The sequence below is a fragment of the Thamnophis sirtalis genome, unplaced genomic scaffold (assembly GCF_051295495.1).
Source record: "Thamnophis sirtalis isolate CommonGarterSnake01/CBP01778 unplaced genomic scaffold, rThaSir2_p1.2 scaffold_5, whole genome shotgun sequence".
In the NCBI taxonomy this organism is placed as follows: Eukaryota; Metazoa; Chordata; class Lepidosauria; order Squamata; family Natricidae; genus Thamnophis; species Thamnophis sirtalis.
The window spans coordinates 73,683,066-73,701,839 of record NW_028261385.1 but is presented as its reverse complement, the minus strand read 5'-3'; the positions used below and the strand labels follow the sequence as shown (position 1 = coordinate 73,701,839).

Below are 18,774 nucleotides of genomic sequence, written 5' to 3'. Positions count from 1 at the left end.
AAAGTGTGGCAGGCCAAAGATCCTAAAAGGGATATAACTGCAGGCCTGACATGGAGACCCCTAACTGTGCCACTTTTGACTCCTGAATTAAAGATGGGATGCAAAACAAACAAATACATCTAAGTTGCAAGACTCCACTTCTGTCCACTGGGAGTAAGTTCAACTGAATAACAGACATTTCTCTATAACTCGGGTGTCAAACTTGCGGTGTCACATTGCCATCACGTGATATTTTGCGATGGTTTTTTCCCTTTGCAGACTGGGGTGGGCGTGGCTTGCGCATGGCACATCTGGCCCACAGGCCACCAGTTTGATACCAGTTTAATATTTGATACCAGTTTAAATTATTAATTAATTCAGTTTTAACTGCTGCCCCTTGCTGTTGAAGTGACTCCAGTCAGCTATATCGTCTCTTTGCACAGATGATCATACATAAGATGAAAACACAAAGGTTTTGAACAACTGAGTGGCCGATTGGGACCATTTTCAGTTCCTGAACTTTTAGTATGAGCTCTGGGAGTTGGCATTAATGTTCAAAAAAGAATTTCCTCATTGGGTAGTGCTTATGGTACTGTTGAAAGCCTTTTGTGTTTCACAACTCTCATAAAAGAATGTGGACCAGATATGGTTTACGTATACATAAACAGTTCTTTGTCAATGTTAACAGCACATAGTCACAAATAACCCATGTGACAATATAACTAATACGTTCATATCTTGCCAGGGGCTGATTTAACATTCAGAGAATTTAAGATTCTAAATGTCAGTGGTCTGCTTTTCTTAGATGCAGGGAGAAATCACTATCAACGCAAAGTCAACCAAATTGACCACTTCATAAGTGGGAGCATAATATTGAATTATTCAACCTGATCTTAGGTTGAAGACAATTAACAAGGCAATTCCATGCCTACTCTGAGGTAAACTACACTAAGATCAAAAGGAGGTATTCCTGTGATGGCTAAGAGCACCAGTGTTTCTGCAAAAGATCCCCATGCAGCCTTTCCTCAATTTTTTAAGAATACATTCCCTTTAATTCTAAAAAAGGAAATGGAAATTCTTTTGATAGTTAACCTACATCATTGTTAGTGTCTGGCAGCTTTTACCATACCAGGAAGAATCAACCAATTTATATCTAATATTGGAGATGTGAGTACATCATCCATGAAACTATTAGAAAAAAAGACTGATAACTTGTTACTGAGATTAGGGCGCTTGAAATTGTGATTTTATTTATTTCAAAATGACCGGTTTAGTTCAATGTAGTAGCTGTCTTGCACCTATCTTTTGCAGTACTCTTTTCAAATTTGGATACTGTCCCCTTTGTAAACAAATTACTAGTCTACATAGACAGATTACCTATCTAGAATCTCTAATGTGTGCTCTCCAAGAAGAAATTAGGTGTCCAATTCAGCCATTCCACTCTACGGAGATGCCACGCTATCAGCCCCCCCCACCGCAAAGATCCCGCAGGAGAAGAGCAGTCTGGCCAACTGTGGGATCTGGCAGGGTGAGAGCTGTGAACCATAAACACAAAGCTTTTGCTGTGACCCAGCATAACAGATATAGCGCCCTTGCTGATCCTAATGGGGACACTAAAGAGACAGGTCAAGGTAGTTGTGATAATGATGACTCAAATAAGCAGGGGATCGTGGTCCAAAATGAAGAACTTACTTCAGAAAGGCAAAATGGGGAACCAAGTATCACATCTGTCGCACAAGAAGAGCAAGGTATGCAAAAAGAGAAGTCACCTTCTGGTTGGTGATTCAATCATAAGGGATGTAAAATTAGGAAAGGATATGAAGGTTTTAAAACAGTCAGGTGTCTGCCAGGTGCTACTGCCAGCAGAGACAAGAAGCGTATTCTTAAGATAGTCAAGAATGCAAGTAAGGACTGTGATGTTGATACTATTATACATCTTGGCACAAATGATCTGTCCCAAAAAGATGTACTTTCTGTGAAGAATGATTTCCAGAGCTTGGGGTATGAAGTTAGTAGTGTAGGTTGTAGGCTTATCTTTTCAGAGGTTTTACCAGTACATAAGAAACAAAAAGGGAAGGGCCAGTGTGTAGCAGTGTTTAATGTGTGGCTAAAGGAGTGGTGTAAAAGGGAAGGCTTTGGTTTTATTAGTCATGATGTCTGCAGCTGGTCCAATGAAAAACTGTACAAAAGAGATGGTTTGCATCCATCCAAGAAAGGGACTGAGTTACTTGGCATTAAATTCACATATTTTCTGAATAAACATTAAACTGAAAAGTGGGGACAGAGAATTAATTGATACAGAACATTTCTGTCCCCAGCAATCTAAAATAAATCGGGTTATCAGTGCATGTAACAAAGATTTGTGCAGGTAAGATTATCACTTCTGCTGTCAAGCAAAAACCAAGCATTTAATAGTGACTGCCATACCGTGTGCATGAATCATACAAGTGGCAAGAAAATAGGGGCAGTCAGACATGACACAGGTTATGAAGACAGTAAACACAGGGTCAATCAAAATGCACTCAAATGTCTATATACCAATGCACAGAGTATGAGGAATAAACAGGGCGAATTAGAAATTCAAGTAAAAGAGGGCAGATACGATATTGTTGCCATTACAGAAACTTGGTGGGATGAAACCGACAAATGGAACATACAGCTAGAAGGATTTAAATTATTTAAAAGAAATAGACCAAATAAAAGAGGAGGTGGAGTTGCACTATATATAAGAAATAATTACCTCTCTACAGAAATAGAGCACAACAATGATGAGAACTATCTTGAATGCATTTGGGTCAATATTAAAGGTTGGGGGGGAAATGACATTGCCATAGGTCTATACTACAGGCCACCCAACCAAGCAGAGGAAGTAGATGAACCTTTTGCTAGTCAGCTAACTAAGGTATATAGGAAGCACACCACAATAGTAGTGGGGGATTTTAACTACCCTGACATCAACTGGGAAACAAACTCTGCACCAAGTGGAAGATCCAACAGGTTCCTAACAAACCTAGCAGACAACTTTGTTTCCCCAAAAGTATAGAAGGGAACAAGGGGATCAGCCATATTAGACTTGATTCTCACTAACAGAGAGGAAATGATAGAAGGTGTTGAAGCCACAGGAACCCTGGGGCAAATGACCATGCAATATTGGAATTCAACATTAAGCAAAAACAAGTAGTAGAACAAAGTGAAACTAGAGTCTTGGACTTTAAGAGAGCTAATTTCAATAAACTTAGAGAGAGCTTGGGAAAAATTCCATGGATGACAATCCTCAAGGGGAAAACAACTCAAGAAGCTTGGAAAATTTTGAAAAATGAGATTACAAAAGCCTACTCTAGCGCAATACCAATGAAGAAGAAAAATAACAGCTCCCAAGAGAAACCAGCATGGCTGCATAAAGAACTCTCTGACAAATTGAAAGACAAAAAAGATAAGTATAAAAAGTGGAAAGTGGGGGGACATAACTAAGGCAGAATATCAGCAAATAGCCCGAGTATGTAAAGATGAAGTGAGAAAAGCTAAGGCTCACAATGAAGAACAGCTTGCCACAAAATTAAAAAATAACAAAAAAAACTTATTCCAACATGTTAAAAACAAGAAAAAAGTTAAGGAAACAATTGGTCCATTGCTGGGAGAAAGTGGCAAGAAGGTGACAAGCAACAGGGAGAAAGCAGAACTATTTAACTCATGTTTTGCATCTGCCTTTACACAAAGGGATAAAACAGTTCAACCTATCAAAAACAGCACCACAAAAATCAGATTAGGAACACAAGCTGAAATAGGGAATAAAATGGTAAGTGAGCACTTGTCTACCCTAGATGAGTTCAAATCACTAGGACCAAGTGGATTACACCCCAGGGTTCTGAAGGAACTGGCAGACAAGATCTTAGAACCACTCAGAACTATATCTTTCAGAGATCCTGGAGCACTGGGGAATTACCAGAGGACTGGAAAAGAGCTGATGTGGTTCCCATCTTCAAAAAAGGGGAAAAAAACAGATCCAGGAAACTACAGTCCTATCAGCCTGACCTCAATACCAGGAAAGATTCTGGAAAAGATAATCAAGCAACGAATTAGCGAACATCTAGAAGCAAACAAATAGCCAAAAGCCAACATGGGTTTGTCAAAAACAGATCATGCCAGACTAATCTTATTGCATTCTTTGACAAAGTAACAAAATTAGTGGACCAGAGGAATGCCATCCATATAATTTAGTTGGACTTCAGTAAGGCTTTTGAAAAGGTAGACCATAACCTACTACTAGATAAAGTAGAAGAATGTGGGTTAGACAGCATCACCACCAGATGGATTTGTAACTGGCTGACCAACCGCACTCAACGTGTAGTCCTCAATGGAACTGCATCTTCATGAAGGGAAGTATGCAGTGGAGTACCACAAGGCTCTGTTTTAGGCCCAGTACTCTTTAACATCTTCATCAATTATTTAGATAAGGGAATAAATGGGGAACTCATCAAATTTGCAGATGACATCAAGCTGGCAGGAATAGCCAACACTCCAGAATATAGACTAACGATACAGAAGGATCTTGACAAACTTGAACATTGGGCACTATCTAATAAAATGAAATCCAATGGTGAAAAGAGTAAGGTTCTACATTTAGGCAACAAAAACGAAATGCACAGGTACAGTATAGGTGATACTTTGCTCAACAGTAGTAACTGTGAAAGGGATCTTGGAGTCCTAGTGGACAACCATTTAAATATGAGTCAGTAGTATGCATTCAGTTTTGGTCACCATGATGTAGAAAAGATGTGAAAACTCTAGAAAGAGTGCAGAGAAGAGCATCTAAGATGATTAGGGGACTGGAGACTAAAACATATGAAGAATGGTTGCAGGAACTGGGTATGTCTAGTTGAATGAAAAGAAGGACTAGGGGAGACATGATAGCAGCGTTCCAATATCTCAGGGGTTGCTACAAAGAAGAGGGAGTCAAACTATTTTCCAAAGCACCTGAGGGTAAAACTAGAAGCAATGGGTGGAAACTAATCAAGGAGAGAAGCAACTTAGAACTGAGGAGAAATTTCCTGATAGTTAGAACAATTAATCAATGGAACAGCTTGCCTCCAGAAGTTGTGAATGCCCCAACACTGGAATTCTTTAAGATGATGTTGGATAGCCATTTGTCTGAAATGGTATAGGATTTCCTGCCTAGGCAGTGGGTTGGACTAGAAGACCTCCAAGGTCCCTTCCAACTCTGCTATTGTATTGTATTGTATTGAGAAATAAATTTATGAATGTCTAAGAATATTTTTTTAAACTATACAAGTTATAGGTTGTTCTCAACTTAATACTACAATTGAGCCCAGAATTTATGCCACTAAGTGGGAAATTTGTTAAGTGAGTTTTGTCCCATTTTACAATTTTTCTTGCTATGTGTCAAGGCTGCTTCACTCAGAAACCAAGAAAGAAACTACTCAACTCCATTTTGCAGAATTAAGTGTGCTTTTACTGGTCATGTCGCACCGATACAGGGTTAATAATCTTTACAATTGGAAACGGACCGACATAATTAGGACCTAGTTTTTTAGACTTCTGGGTGGTTTGGAAAAATTTGGTAGACAAAAATACATGATCTCCAATCTTGTATTTCCTTCGCTTAGTCCTCTTCTTGACAGCCTGTTTCTTGTGCCAAGAGCCAAGGTGGCGCAGTGGTTAAAATGCAGCACTGCAGGCTACTGCTAGATCAGCAGGTCAGCGGTTCAAATCTCACTGGCTCAGGGTTGACTCAGCCTTCCATCCTTCCGAGGTGGGTAAAATGAGGACCCAGATTGTTGGGGGCAATATGCTGACTCTCTGTAAACCGCTTAGAGAGGCCTGAAAGGCCTATGAAGCGGTATATAAGTCTACTGCTATTGTGTGCTCAATGAGCAGCATCCAACGCCTTGTATGCCAAAGGCCAGATTTTGCGGAGTTAGTCGCTCCATTCTGAAAGGGACAGGACTTGCGGCTTTTCTCGTGGCACCTCCAGAACAGGTACAAAATCATGGCCAAACATTACTTTAAATGGTGTAAAACCCGTGCTGCTGTGCACCAAATTGTTTTAGGCCACTTCAGCATGAGGTTAAAAACTCAACCCAATTATCTTGTTGATAATTAATGAAACATCGGAGGTACTGTTCCAAAACAGAATTTGTCCTTTCACAAGCTCCGTTAGTGGGCGGAGCTTAGCCCCTGGGCGGAGCCAATCAATTTCAAAAACTCCTTCCAAAATAAGGAGGTGAATTGGACCCTCCTATCAGAGAAAATGCGGTCTGGTACACCATGCAGGCGATATACATGTGTAATAAACAATTTAGCCAAGGATTTAGCTGACGGAATTTTGGAGCACGGAACAAAATGAACCTGCTTGGAAAATAAGTCTGTAACGATCCAAATCACAGTATTTCCTTGACTTTCTGGTAATTCCACAATGAAATCCATAGATATTTCCTTCCATGGTGCCTCTGGATGGGCTACGCTTTGGAGCAGGCCCTGGGGTTTCCCTGGTGGGCGCTTCGCAGCAGCACATGTGGGGCAACTGGCCACATAGGACTCAATGTTCTTCTTCAATGACGGCCACCAAAATTGCCTTTTAATGAGATGCAGAGTTTTCACGAATCCAAAATAGCCTGCCATGCATGAATCATGGGCCCATTGTACAACCAAAGTTCTAATGGCAGCAGGAACATACAATTTAGCCCCTATCCAAGGTAGACTGTCTTTCATGGTACACTCATTCGAATGATGTTTAAACCACTCATCAGACTCAAGGTTTTCCTTGAGTTTGGAGACAAGGTCCTTTGTGACCTCAAAATTAGAGCTGCTCTGGCTTCTGGTGACCACCGGAGCAGCAAGATTCTTCGCTGGGATGACTGGGTGAACCACGCTAAGCTTTGAGCTCTTGTATTGAGGGAGTCTAGATAGAGCATCTGCCATAAAGTTCTTTCCCCCCTGCAATATACTTTAAAGTGAAATCAAACCTATTAAAATGTTGTGCCCATCTCATCTGTTTGGGGGATAATTTCTGGGTTTTTTTTAACGCCTCCAAGTTCTTATGGTCAGTCCACACCTCAAAACGGCAGCAAGACACCTTGGTGGCGCAATACTGGAAGAAGGAAGACTTGCCTACAATCCAAGAATGGACATTGAAAGTCACAAACTTACCCCTTCCCCTGGTAACCTTAGTCCAAAGTCCAATCAGTACACCCCCACAGGTGTCATGTGGGAGACATCTTCGAAAAGCATCATCAGGCTGGTATGCTGGACAGTTGGTCTGGGCGGCAAATCCTTTATCTGCAGCATGTGCAGTAGATGGTGAGAACACCTCCTTTGTACAATCCTCCTGTGCTGACATTTCCCCACCCACATTCAATGCCCCCCCGTCCCCGTTTCAATGGCAGCCGAAAGCAAGCAGCAAAACAGAGGCTGACACTATGTTTGTTAAGTGAATCACTGCAGTTGCTAAGTTAGTAAATGAATCTGGATCCCCCATTGACTTTGCTTGTTAGAAGGTTGCAAAAAATGATCATGCACACGCTCATTGGGGCCCCAACCCGGAAGGAGCTGACCAGGGAGAGTGCTGGACAATGAACTCTTGGTTTCTGGCATGGGCATGCGTGCTAGCCAGCTAGTCTTCCAGTTACTGGTACGCATGCAGGCGACAATCAGCTGGCCAGCATGCATGAACTTGCCAGAAAACAGAAGACCAGCTCTTCCAGTTTCCGACACTGATACATGTACGAAGGCCAGCTAATCATCGTGTGCGCAAGTGTGCCAGAAAAGGGAACAGGCGTGCCATAGGTTCACCCTCACAGCCCAATACCATTTCAGACAAATGGTTGTCCAATCTCTTCTTAAAAACTTCCAGTGTTGGAGCATCTACAACTTTTGGAGGCAAGTTGTTCCACTGATTAATAGTTGTGTCAGGAAACTTCTTTTCTGTTGCTCTTTTGAATGGCGTGTCGAGACCTGTTTTCTGGAGGTAGTTTCATACACCATTCAAAAATAATTCACTTCCACTATAGGGGGAGTAGAAAGCAGTGCCAAGGCAGAGGAAAAGAGAAAACAAAGAGAATGAAGAGGAAGATGTGCTGCCGCTGTCCCCACCGCTTCCGCTCTTGGATTTCAGGTAACTCAGTGGCTCTGAGCTCGTCCATCCACAGTTCGGTGGTTCGAATCCCTAGAATAGGTCTCCTGCCTGAGCAGGGGGTTGAACTAGATGACCTCCAAGGTCCCTTCTGTTACTGTTAACGGTATGAAAGGGACTGTAAGGCAAATAGGTGGGTGACGGGGGCGAGGAGAAAGAGAAAATTGGGGAAGGGAGAAGAGAGTGGCAAATGCCTGGGCAAGAGCGGATGGGAGATGGCAGGAACAGAAGGAACCGAGGAAAGCCGCTTAGCTCGGCTCAGGAGAGAGAGAGAGAGAGAGAGAGAGCGCCCGTAGGTGAGGCGGGGCGGGGAGAAAAGGCAAAAGCGGGGAGAAGGGGGCGCGCGCGCTAAGGTGGGTGAAAGAGGGGAGGGGTGAGTTTGAGAGCGAGAGAGGGGAGCGGGAGGGGAAAGGTGATGAGGGGGGAGGAGAAACGAGACCAGTCGGAGGGCGAAGAGGAAAAAAACGGGGACAAAAAAGAAGAGAAAACGAGGCTCTTTTCCCCCCCCGTCTCTCGGGTTCCCTCCTTCTCCGCCCGCCCCTTTTCACAGAGCCGCTGCAGCTTCCCGCAGCCGCGCGCTCCCGCCGATTGGCGGACTCGGAGGAAGGTCCTCCTCCTTTTCTCCCTCCCTCCCTCCCTGCCCCCCCCCCCTCGCGAATGAGAAGCGGTACTGATTGCGGCGAGGAAGTTTTGGACCTTTCTCGCTGCCGTAGGCTTCTTACACCGCGGCAAGTCCCGACGGGATCTTTAGCAAGGACCGGCTCAGGATTTCGAATGGAGCGGAGTTCGGCGGCAGTAAGCACGGTGAGGCGCCTCCGGAGCCAGGAGCCGCCGCTACACAATAATAACCAGCAACAAGGCCGACGGCGGGGACAGCAGCAGCAGCATCAGGAGCCTCCGAAGCAAATCTGGGAGAAAGAAGAAGATGAGCGGGACGGCAAGAAAAAGTCGGCAGGGAGAGGCGCGAGCTCCCTCCCGGAGCTGCTGACGGCGCTCGCGCTGCTCCTCTACTTGCTGGGTCTTCGCGGGCTCGTGCATGTTTCCTTCCAGCAGTTGGTGAACGAGGCGAGCGACCCCGCGGAATTCAACGCCCCGCGCGCCAGGTAATTGACAGTGCCGTGCGCTCATCCCGCCTCCCCGTGGGTGCCAATAGAGGACGGGTAATTGATCCGCTTGGAATAAGAAGCACCTAGTCCGAGTGATGTTTTATAGAGATATATAGATACATAATTCACTGAAGAGAAGAAACTGCGCGTTTCGTTCAGTGTTGCTGCCATACTAACGTTCGCGAGGGTCTTCCCATTTTTCCATGATTATTGCTAAACGAGAAACTTTGCTGGTTGATCTTTGGAGGGAAATTAGGTTTAGGCCAATAGAGTCCTTCAGTAAACCATAAAGGGTGGGGGGCTTCTCCTGAATTCCTGGTTTTATCTCACCAGGTTGTAGGTTCTACATCTCTATTTTATGTAAAAGAGGATAGTGGCCTTTGACATTTCCAATTAAGTATAGAGCAGTGTTTCCCAACCTTGGCAACTTGAAGATGTCTGGACTTCAACTCCCAGAAGTTAGTTGAAATCCAGACATCTTCAAGTTGCCAAGGTTGGGAAACACTGGTATAGAGGAATGTGTATATATCCTTAAGGAAGAGATGCAAGAACATTTAAGGCAAAATAAGGGATAACTCAGCCCTCAGAATGAAGATGTGACAAATAAATTTGAAATAACATTGCTTTGAGTCTGGTATAAGGGGGCAGAAGGAAGTTGGCAGGCTTTAAAAGATTACTTTTTTATTATACCTTACAATAGTAAAATGCCATTTGTGGAATCCTTGCTCTGCTTTCTGATCTGGTCTGCACGGACAATAACAGAGTGACAGTAAAAGTCTATTGGTTACTACTTTGATTCAAGAAGGAAAGTACAAAAGCCATAGTTATCTTTATGCTCCTTTGAAAAATGAATTGTATTCTCTATTTGGGCTGTGGTGTGAACAGACCAGGAATAAGAAGAGCAAGGTTCAGCCGTAGAAACTCACAGGATGAAATTGGGACAATCACTCTCCTTTGGCCCAGTTTATCTTAAGAGTTCTTATAGGAATAAAATAATGGGAAATCCCTATGCATACAAGATAGGTAGGTAGGTAGATAATCTTTTTGGGAGAAGAAAGTATGCAAAGAAATATATTTAACGAGAACATAAATAATATTTGCTGCTCAGAACCAAACATTTCTCTCTTGAAGTTGAAGAGTTTGTATGTGAGTTTTATTTATATGTGCAATTTGTTTATGCAATGTATTCATGCAAATTTATTTAAGCAATATATGTATTTATTTATGCAATTTATTACACCCCCTCTGTCCCAATGGATGCTCAGATATTAGACAATTCCCTTTTGAGCAATCCTTGCTGATTTTCCCTCAGGCCCACTGCATGTGCAGAGAGAACTTGTAGAGATGTTGGATAGCCATTTGTCTGAAATGGTATAGGGTTTCCTGCCTAGGCAGGGGGTTAGACTGGAAGACCTCCAAGGTCCCTTCCAACTCTGCTATTGTATTGAGAAGTAAGATCGGTCAATCTATATCACTTGGCATGGAGCATTTGTAGAAGCCAAAATGAACATAATGAAAAGAGATAATAGCAATAGCAATAGCAATAGCAGTAGACTTATATACCGCTTCATAGGCCTTTCAGGCCTCTCTAAGCGGTTTACAGAGAGTCAGCATATTGCCTCCAACAATCTGGGTCCTCATTTTACCCACCTCGGAAGGATGGAAGGCTGAGTCAACCCTGAGCCGGTGAGATTTGAACCGCTGACCTGCTGATCTAGCAGTAGCCTGCAGTGCTGCATTTAACCACTGCGCCACCTTGGCTCTTGATAAGAGTTCCTTTCAATATTTAGAGAATAAGCAGTACTTCACTATTGAGGTGAAAATGTTTGATTTGGAGGCATAGAGGCATACATCAAGCCAGTTAAATATTGAATGGCTTTCTCCTGCAGTGACCTGAATAATGGGAAGAATAACCACACCAGTAATGAATCACTCTGAGTGAATGCCTTTTGTAGATTTTTGTATCACCTTACCCAATGTTTACTTTTGTATGGTTAATTTGAGGTTTATTTAAACCTTGGTGTAAATTGTGCAACCTTCTTTTGATGTGGAAACCATATAGACAATTTAGTGCAATGCTGAATAGACAAATGATCTACATTTGCTATTTCTATTTCTTACAATATTTAAGTAAGATCCATCTTTATATTTTTGAAAGTTATGAAATCAGGAAAGGGCAAAGAGTGACATATCCCCTTTTTATACTGCTTCCATTTCTTTAATCCTCTGAATATTTCTTTCTTATATCTGTAGATATGGTATCCACATTTTTATACCAACCTGTATATATATAAATAAACATTTTTCTAGCTTTCTGTGAATATTATTCTGTAGGTTATTCTTGACTTTAGGGGTGAGTAACAAAATCAATTACAACATTTCTTTTAATAAAAGTAGCTGATGCAGAATGCATTATTTTTTATTAATTTCTTAAATGAAATTTGAGCTATCAGTTATATTTCAGTATCTTTTGATCTTTGATCTTTTTGAACAATTTCTCATCTATCCAAAATGGTGTTTATATAGAATTAACTCATATTGATTTGATTATAATTTAATTTTGAGTCTAGAATCTTTAACATACTCACCTTGCTTCATAATGAATGCTACCATACTAATATAATTTGCACTTAATTTACAAGCAGATTAATACTTCTTTTTACTATCTATTATGTTATAAATCTCCCTAGTAACTAATATAATCTAGGTACATTACAAATTTCTCATGAAAATGTATGTTATAAAAGAATTTAAAACAGTAAAGTGAAAATAATAACATACTGTTCTATTATACTGTTACTTAAATCATATTGAATGAATACAACACTATGAAAATGCTTGGACACTTTAATGCAGGTGAAGATGTAGTTCCCTGGACAGGTTATTCCCTAAGCAGCAAACAGCTAAGATCCACTAAAAGAAGGATCTGTCCTTCTAGCCTTCTAGAACAGGGAAAAGACAGTAAGTTAAATATTGGCAGCAAATATTAAGTAGTCATTGTTCTCAGATTTCTACGCAATCCTGAAAAGAAGTTGATGGATTATGTGCCATCAAGGTGCTATCAACTCTTAGTAACTACATGGATAAATTTTCTTCCTAATCTGGTGCTTCTGATCTTCCAATTCCCATTGTTCCCATTGCCATGGTAACTGAGTCAATCCATCTTGCTCCTGCTTGTTCTCTTAATTTCTTCCACTTTTCCCAGCATTGTCTTCTCCTGAGGGGAAAAAAAGTCACTTTAATTAGGGAGATTCTGTGCTTATGGGAAGCCCTTCCAAATAATATTCAAAGTATACATAGTCCTGTTATACTACATATAGATAGGTTGCAGACTACACCTCTACTGCTACAAGAAAAGCCAAATATCTCAGTTCAGTGATAAAATTCATTTTTTTTTTACTACCGGTTCTTTGGGCGTGGCTTGGTTGGCATGGCAGGGTAAGGATACTGCAAAATCCCCATTCCCTCCCCACTCCTGGGACCAGCCAGAGGTGGTATTTTCCACTACTCAAAATTTCCTGTTCTCCAGAACCTGTCAGAACCTGCTGAATTTTACCCATCTCAGTTCCTGTTTAAAAACATCTACAAGTTCCAGGTTTCATGTTTATTTATCAAGGAAAATAGTCCAATAACATTAGAAGAAACTTCCCTACTTTTACAATTTCTTCAACTTTAGAATATTTTGAACCTGAATTATATTCCAGATTGATTTTGTATTACCGTATATACTCGAGTATAGGCTGACTCAAATATAAGCCGAGGCACCTAATTTTACCACAAAAAACTGGAAAAGTTATTGACTCGAGTATAAGCCTAGGGTGGGAAATGCAGCAGCTACCGGTAAATTTCAAAAATAAAAATAGATACCAATAATGTTTTTGAATATTTATTTCAAAGAAAAACAGTAAACTAGCTCTGTAAGTGGATAACACATTAGACAGCCTGCCATTGTCCATTGAATAACATATACAGCCTGCCTGTGCCCATTAAATATACAGTAGCCATTGTAAAAATTTGCTCTGGATAACAAATTATTATCACACAATACCGGTGTATTCAATGAAATACTTCACTCACCTCATGATGCTGATGTCCCGCTGTGATGATGATGTCCCGTGCAGCCGCGGGAGCGATGTCCCGCCTCCTATGACACACGGCACAGTGATTCCTATCATTGGATCACTGTACCAGAGGAGGTGGGACATCGCTATGTGGCTGCTTGCCATAACAAGGAGGAGGTGGGACATCGTTGCAGAGCGGCAGGAGCGGGAGGAAGGGGAATTGTAAGACAGCCCTGCATTACATTAGAACGTGAGGAGGGGGGATGGTGCGGTGCGCGCTGCGTGGCAAACTGACACAGAGGGAGGGGAAACTCACAGGGGCGCCGGGCCATTCACGAGCGTCACCCAGCAGCATGGCCCCGCCCCTTTTTCTCCTCCATTTCGGGCAAATTTTTCACTGACTCGAGTATAAGCCGAGGCGGCTTTTTTCAGCCCAAAAAGTGGGCTGAAAAACTCGGCTTATACTTGAGTATATACGGTATATACATTAATGCAGTAACTCCACGTATGTAATGCTGTGCATATTGAAGGAAATGTGGTAGTCTTTTATGATAATGTAAATATAAAAGTAGGTAGGTTTTCTCAATAGTGCGACTTTATTCTTATGTATAAATCTGAAGCACAGAAATCAGTAGTATTTAGTATTTTAGTATTTTATTGTCACTTATAGGCCGCCCTTTTCCCTGAGGGGACTCAGGGCGACTTACAACTCATGGGAAGGGGGTGTAAGACAAAACATAAAATAATATGTGAGTACAAATAAAAATAGCAATAAAACACAACATTCATTCAACATTCGGGTGGGGTGTATGAAGATCTTATCCCCAGGCCTGGCGGGATAGCCAGATCTTAAGGTTAAGTAGGTCACATATAAGTGTATGAATCGTACGCTGCAGTACTGAAGTCTTCTACATTTTTTCTTATAGGTAATAGAGCATTACATATGAACCTCATGACCTACAAATCATGAAAAAGTTATTAGAATTATTTCATAGTACATATCAATAAATTTGATGCTTGAGTCAGAATTTATAAGAGTTGTACATTTCACCCATGTGTATCAATTGCTGTGTTTTAAGTCAGTGATTTTCAATTGGTGCAATATATACTACTGATAGAACTCCAAAATAGTTTAAATGGGATATTAATTGTTGAACCTTGAATTAGGTCTTTCAAAAATTACCATACATAATAAATGTAGAAAAAAACCTGACTGTTCTTGTTGGCAAAAAGTGGGTACATTTTTGTTTCTGTAATAATAATCTAAATTCTTTAATGGAGTGATTGGTGGAAATTATGAAATATTTTATAATAATTTTCTAATGTTTTATTTTTTATGTCCCACAGGAAATATTTAGAAAATATTACTGCAATTGGTCCGAGAATTGTTGGAAGTCCAGAAAATGAAATTTTCACTGTTGACTACCTCTTGAAACAAGTTAAAGCTATTGAAATTAAAAGCAATCATGCCCATACAATCTCTGTAGATATACAGAGGCCAACAGGCACTTTCAGTATTGACTTTCTTGGAGGATTCACCAGTTATTATGACAATATTACTAATATTGCTGTTAAACTGGAACCCAGAAGAGGAGCTAAACATGCTGTGATGTTGAATTGTCACTTTGATTCTTTACCAGATACTTCAGGTAAATAGATCAAAGTATTTTACAGGAAAAATTGTATTTCACAGAAAAGTGTTGTTTCTTTTCTGTTTAAAAATGAAGTTTAATTACACTTGAAAAATTATTTGTTTAATGCCCAGAGGTAATTCTTCATTAATTCATTATAATAAAATGTTTTTATATTTGTTGAGTTCTTTTTTAATTCCATTGTGTTTCTAGCCATCCAAGACAGTCACAGGACACTGGGGTATAGCTCTTCTATTCTTAAAAATGTAGTGTAATTGAATACAGTAACTATTTCAAAATTATTCTAATTGGATTGAGAAATGAAATAATTGTTCTTCTCTTCTGTTTCAGCTTTTTCTGTTGAACTAATTCTCAACATATTCATTTAAAATTGCATACTGTTTGTATGAACAATATATGTTTAATTAAATTTATATTGCTTAAAAACAAATATAACTTATTCATTTAATTAGATTCTTGAAAATATTTATGAATTCATCTGGGCAATTCAAAATCTACTGAACATTGTCCCAATTTGTCCTATAGAACATTCCAACTGGAAAAAAAAATTGCAGTAGCAATTAATGCTGCAAGTCTTTGCAGGTTGTGAATTTTCTTCTTTTTACTACTATTCTACCTGAATGATCTAAATTCAGTAATTTTGTAATGGTAAATTTGGCAGAGTTGAGTTATACAATTCAGTTCCTGTTTGCAATGAACAGTAAACTTTTTTTAAAAAAACTTTTTATATATTAAATGGTTTAAATTTTATGGGCAGAAAAGTATATAAATGTGTCAACCTGTTGGGCATAACCCAGGTTTGGAGCTCCTCCAGTCTTCTATACTATGATATTTCTAAATGTTCTATAATTATGTTTCAGCGTCAGGTAATTAGTGTGTTATATATCTTATTTTGTTAAGGTGCTAGTGATGATGCTATCAGCTGTTCTGTAATGCTTGAAATACTGCACACGCTTTCAAAATCGTCTGAATCTTTGCAACAATCTGTTATATTCCTCTTTAATGGGGCAGAGGAAAGTATCTTACAGGTAAGAAAACACTGAGTAGATTCTTAATACTTTAATATGAGCAAACGTACAGAGTTTATTTTTTAATAAGATGCTAAAATTGCTATGAAGGTGTATAAAACTGAAGGATTTGACAGATACTTGAAATAAAAGTAAGATTTTTTTTCTTTCCCATCATGACAGTGAAACTGAGTTCAGTTCTTAATCTTGATTATATGCACATGTGTGGGCATGTGTTTTATGAAAACACTGTATTGCAATTAAGAAAAGAATAGTTTTCTCTACAATGCTCAGGGAGTTGACCGTGCTTGTTTAAAATGGTCCTTCCCTCTTTGAGCTGGGAAAACTATTCTAGCAAGCTGCTCTTTTGGAAGATCAGGATACCTTGAAACTATATAAAATGGCTGTTTTGTGTAACTGCTACTGCTTGCCAAGATTAATCATTAGATTACTTAATCTTTCAAATGTGCACATTCTCTTCTTGGACTATGAAAAAGATGGCCTGTTTAACATTTATTAATGAATTGTTATATCATTTATTCTTTTTATATTTTATGTTGTATAATGTATAAACACACTTAATATATGTTTATTAGTTTTTTGATGCTGGCTTGTAACCTAATAAACTTTGAACTAATTAAGCAAGAAAGCCAAGAAAACAATACAACGTTTTTCCAGAATTAGAATCTCCTTTGTGCAATCAGAAGATATTTCAAACATATCTAATACATATTTTCTGTCCATTGTCTTTACTGTTTAAATCAAGGCTAGTCATGGCTTCATTACACAACACCCGTGGGCCAAATCAGTGAAAGCATTTATTAATCTAGAGGCTGCTGGAGTAGGAGGGAAAGAACTTGTGTTTCAGACTGGTAAGATTTTTAATACCGCTCATATAAGTCTTGTGATAATTTCATTTCAAAATCACAATGCCTCCTTTTTGATGCAGCTTTTCAGTTGAAGATCACAATAGGATTTTCATTTCTGATAAACAATTATTTTGTTTTCATTACTTGCTGTTATATGTAATTTTTAGTTGGGTTTTTAAGACTGGCTAATTGTTAAATGATTCTTTGTTACATAACTGTTTCATTGCTACCACAGAGCTTTTATTGTGGCCTTTTAAAGACAGATTACTGTGATAAAGGGGAATTATTGCTTTTATAAATAGATTTATGAAATTTAATTGGCATATTTGGTAATAAGTTTAAATACAGTTGGTATTTGTGAATGTAAATGTGTGTTGAATAGTGTAAAAGGTAAATGAGGACACAGAGCTGGCCTCTTTCCAGAAGCCCTTTCTGACCCAGGTCCTGCTTCTCTGGGATAAATGTTTATTTTCATCTGGAAGTCACTGCTGTTTAGTCTCTGCACAAATATATGTTTGGCATAGTGGTATCCCAGGGTTATATCAGTCTATGAGAACTGACATGACATTCATTTTTGTTGTATGACATTCCTGCAGCTTGATGGAAAGTGATCTGCCAATGTTAATAGAATTAAACATGAAAGAGCTGGAGTTTTAGCTGCAGTTTAACATCAACCTCCATATACTGATCTCAGCTTTAGGCACTTTATAACCTAAGAAAGGCATTAGAAACCCATCTGGATGTAGCAAGTATTTAGTTGCTTGCTACCGAAATTTATATAAGGAAGATTCTTCCTTACCTAAACAGCCATCTGAATGGCATACAACATTTGGGTCAAAGTATTACCTAGGAGGAGTTTTAAGACAGCTGGTACTAATTCATTGTTAGTAAAAAAAAATACATTTTATTGGCTGTTGCAGTTTCCTGTGGGATGGGAAAATCACTCTATATATTTAATTGGGTTCAGTTGGATTCTACTCTATGTTCATTTTTGGACTTTGGCTCTTTTAGCAAATGTCATGATTTTCAGTTTTTGGAAATTATCTACCAACCTATTCAGTTTGCAGTGCTGAACTACAGAACTCATTGGCATTCTAAGTTGTATGGGTGAGCAGGAGATAAGGTCTACATCATCTCCATATAGGAGATGTTAGGGGTATAACAATCTGTGTTAGTCACTGTCTCAGTCACAGAATTAAAGAATAGTTAACAATAATTAGGGCCCAAAATATATTCCTGAAACCTTTGTATGAATATCGCTTCTGAAAACAGCCCTTGGTTATTATATCTAAGTCTGAAGAAGGAGTTTGCATACGAATTTTTGATCATACAAAGAAGACACTGATTCATGTTGGTATTCCTGGGTTTATCCCACAGAGTCTTTCTAATTGTAGAGTCAAAGGTAACTAAAAAGTCCAAAAATGCCACAAATAAGGTTGATTATATAAATTATTCCTGGATAAAATGATATAATTTCAAAATACAGTGTACACTGACTGACGATCTCAACTTATTTGTCCTGTATAATTTCCTTGGATTTCATCCAAGCTTAGAGTTTATTACTCACATTCTTTGCATACAACTTGTCTGGGATAGTATTAAGGTAAGTTTGTGATTAATGAGGCTTTCCTCATTTTTGGGGAAATAGGAAAATTTATGGTTATTCCAGTCCTTAAGCATCTTCTCTATTGTAATTGGGGACAGTATACAAAGTTTCATAATATTCTCCCTGAGTTTGAACTGAGTCCTGACTGGCCCTGAGCAGAAATTCACCCAAACCAAGAAGTACTCCTTTTCTTGATAGAAAGGATGTGTCAATGCCATGTATTTTTCATAGCCTTCAGTTTCTTTTCCCTAAGGATTGATTCATATTGTGATTTGAGATCATACAAAATTTTACAAATGGCCTAAGATGATAACATTTATAAGCAACATAGATGACTTGGACTTT

At 39.4% G+C, this 18,774-nt stretch overlaps 1 protein-coding gene across 2 annotated transcripts in view; it reads left to right on the top strand.

Annotated features, from left to right (window-relative positions):
- Nucleotides 1-8,763: 8,763 nt before the first annotated feature.
- ERMP1 (endoplasmic reticulum metallopeptidase 1) overlaps nt 8,764-18,774 on the top strand; it is a 35,371-nt gene continuing 25,360 nt past the window's right edge. For both annotated transcript variants that reach the window (XM_087716044.1, XM_014076300.2), the window contains exons 1-4: nt 8,764-9,231; nt 14,643-14,944; nt 15,848-15,975; nt 16,721-16,826. In XM_087716044.1, the coding sequence (XP_087572170.1) occupies nt 8,786-9,231; nt 14,643-14,944; nt 15,848-15,975; nt 16,721-16,826 (982 nt within the window). In that variant the 5' untranslated portion in view covers nt 8,764-8,785. The remainder of the gene's footprint in view (nt 9,232-14,642; nt 14,945-15,847; nt 15,976-16,720; nt 16,827-18,774) is intronic.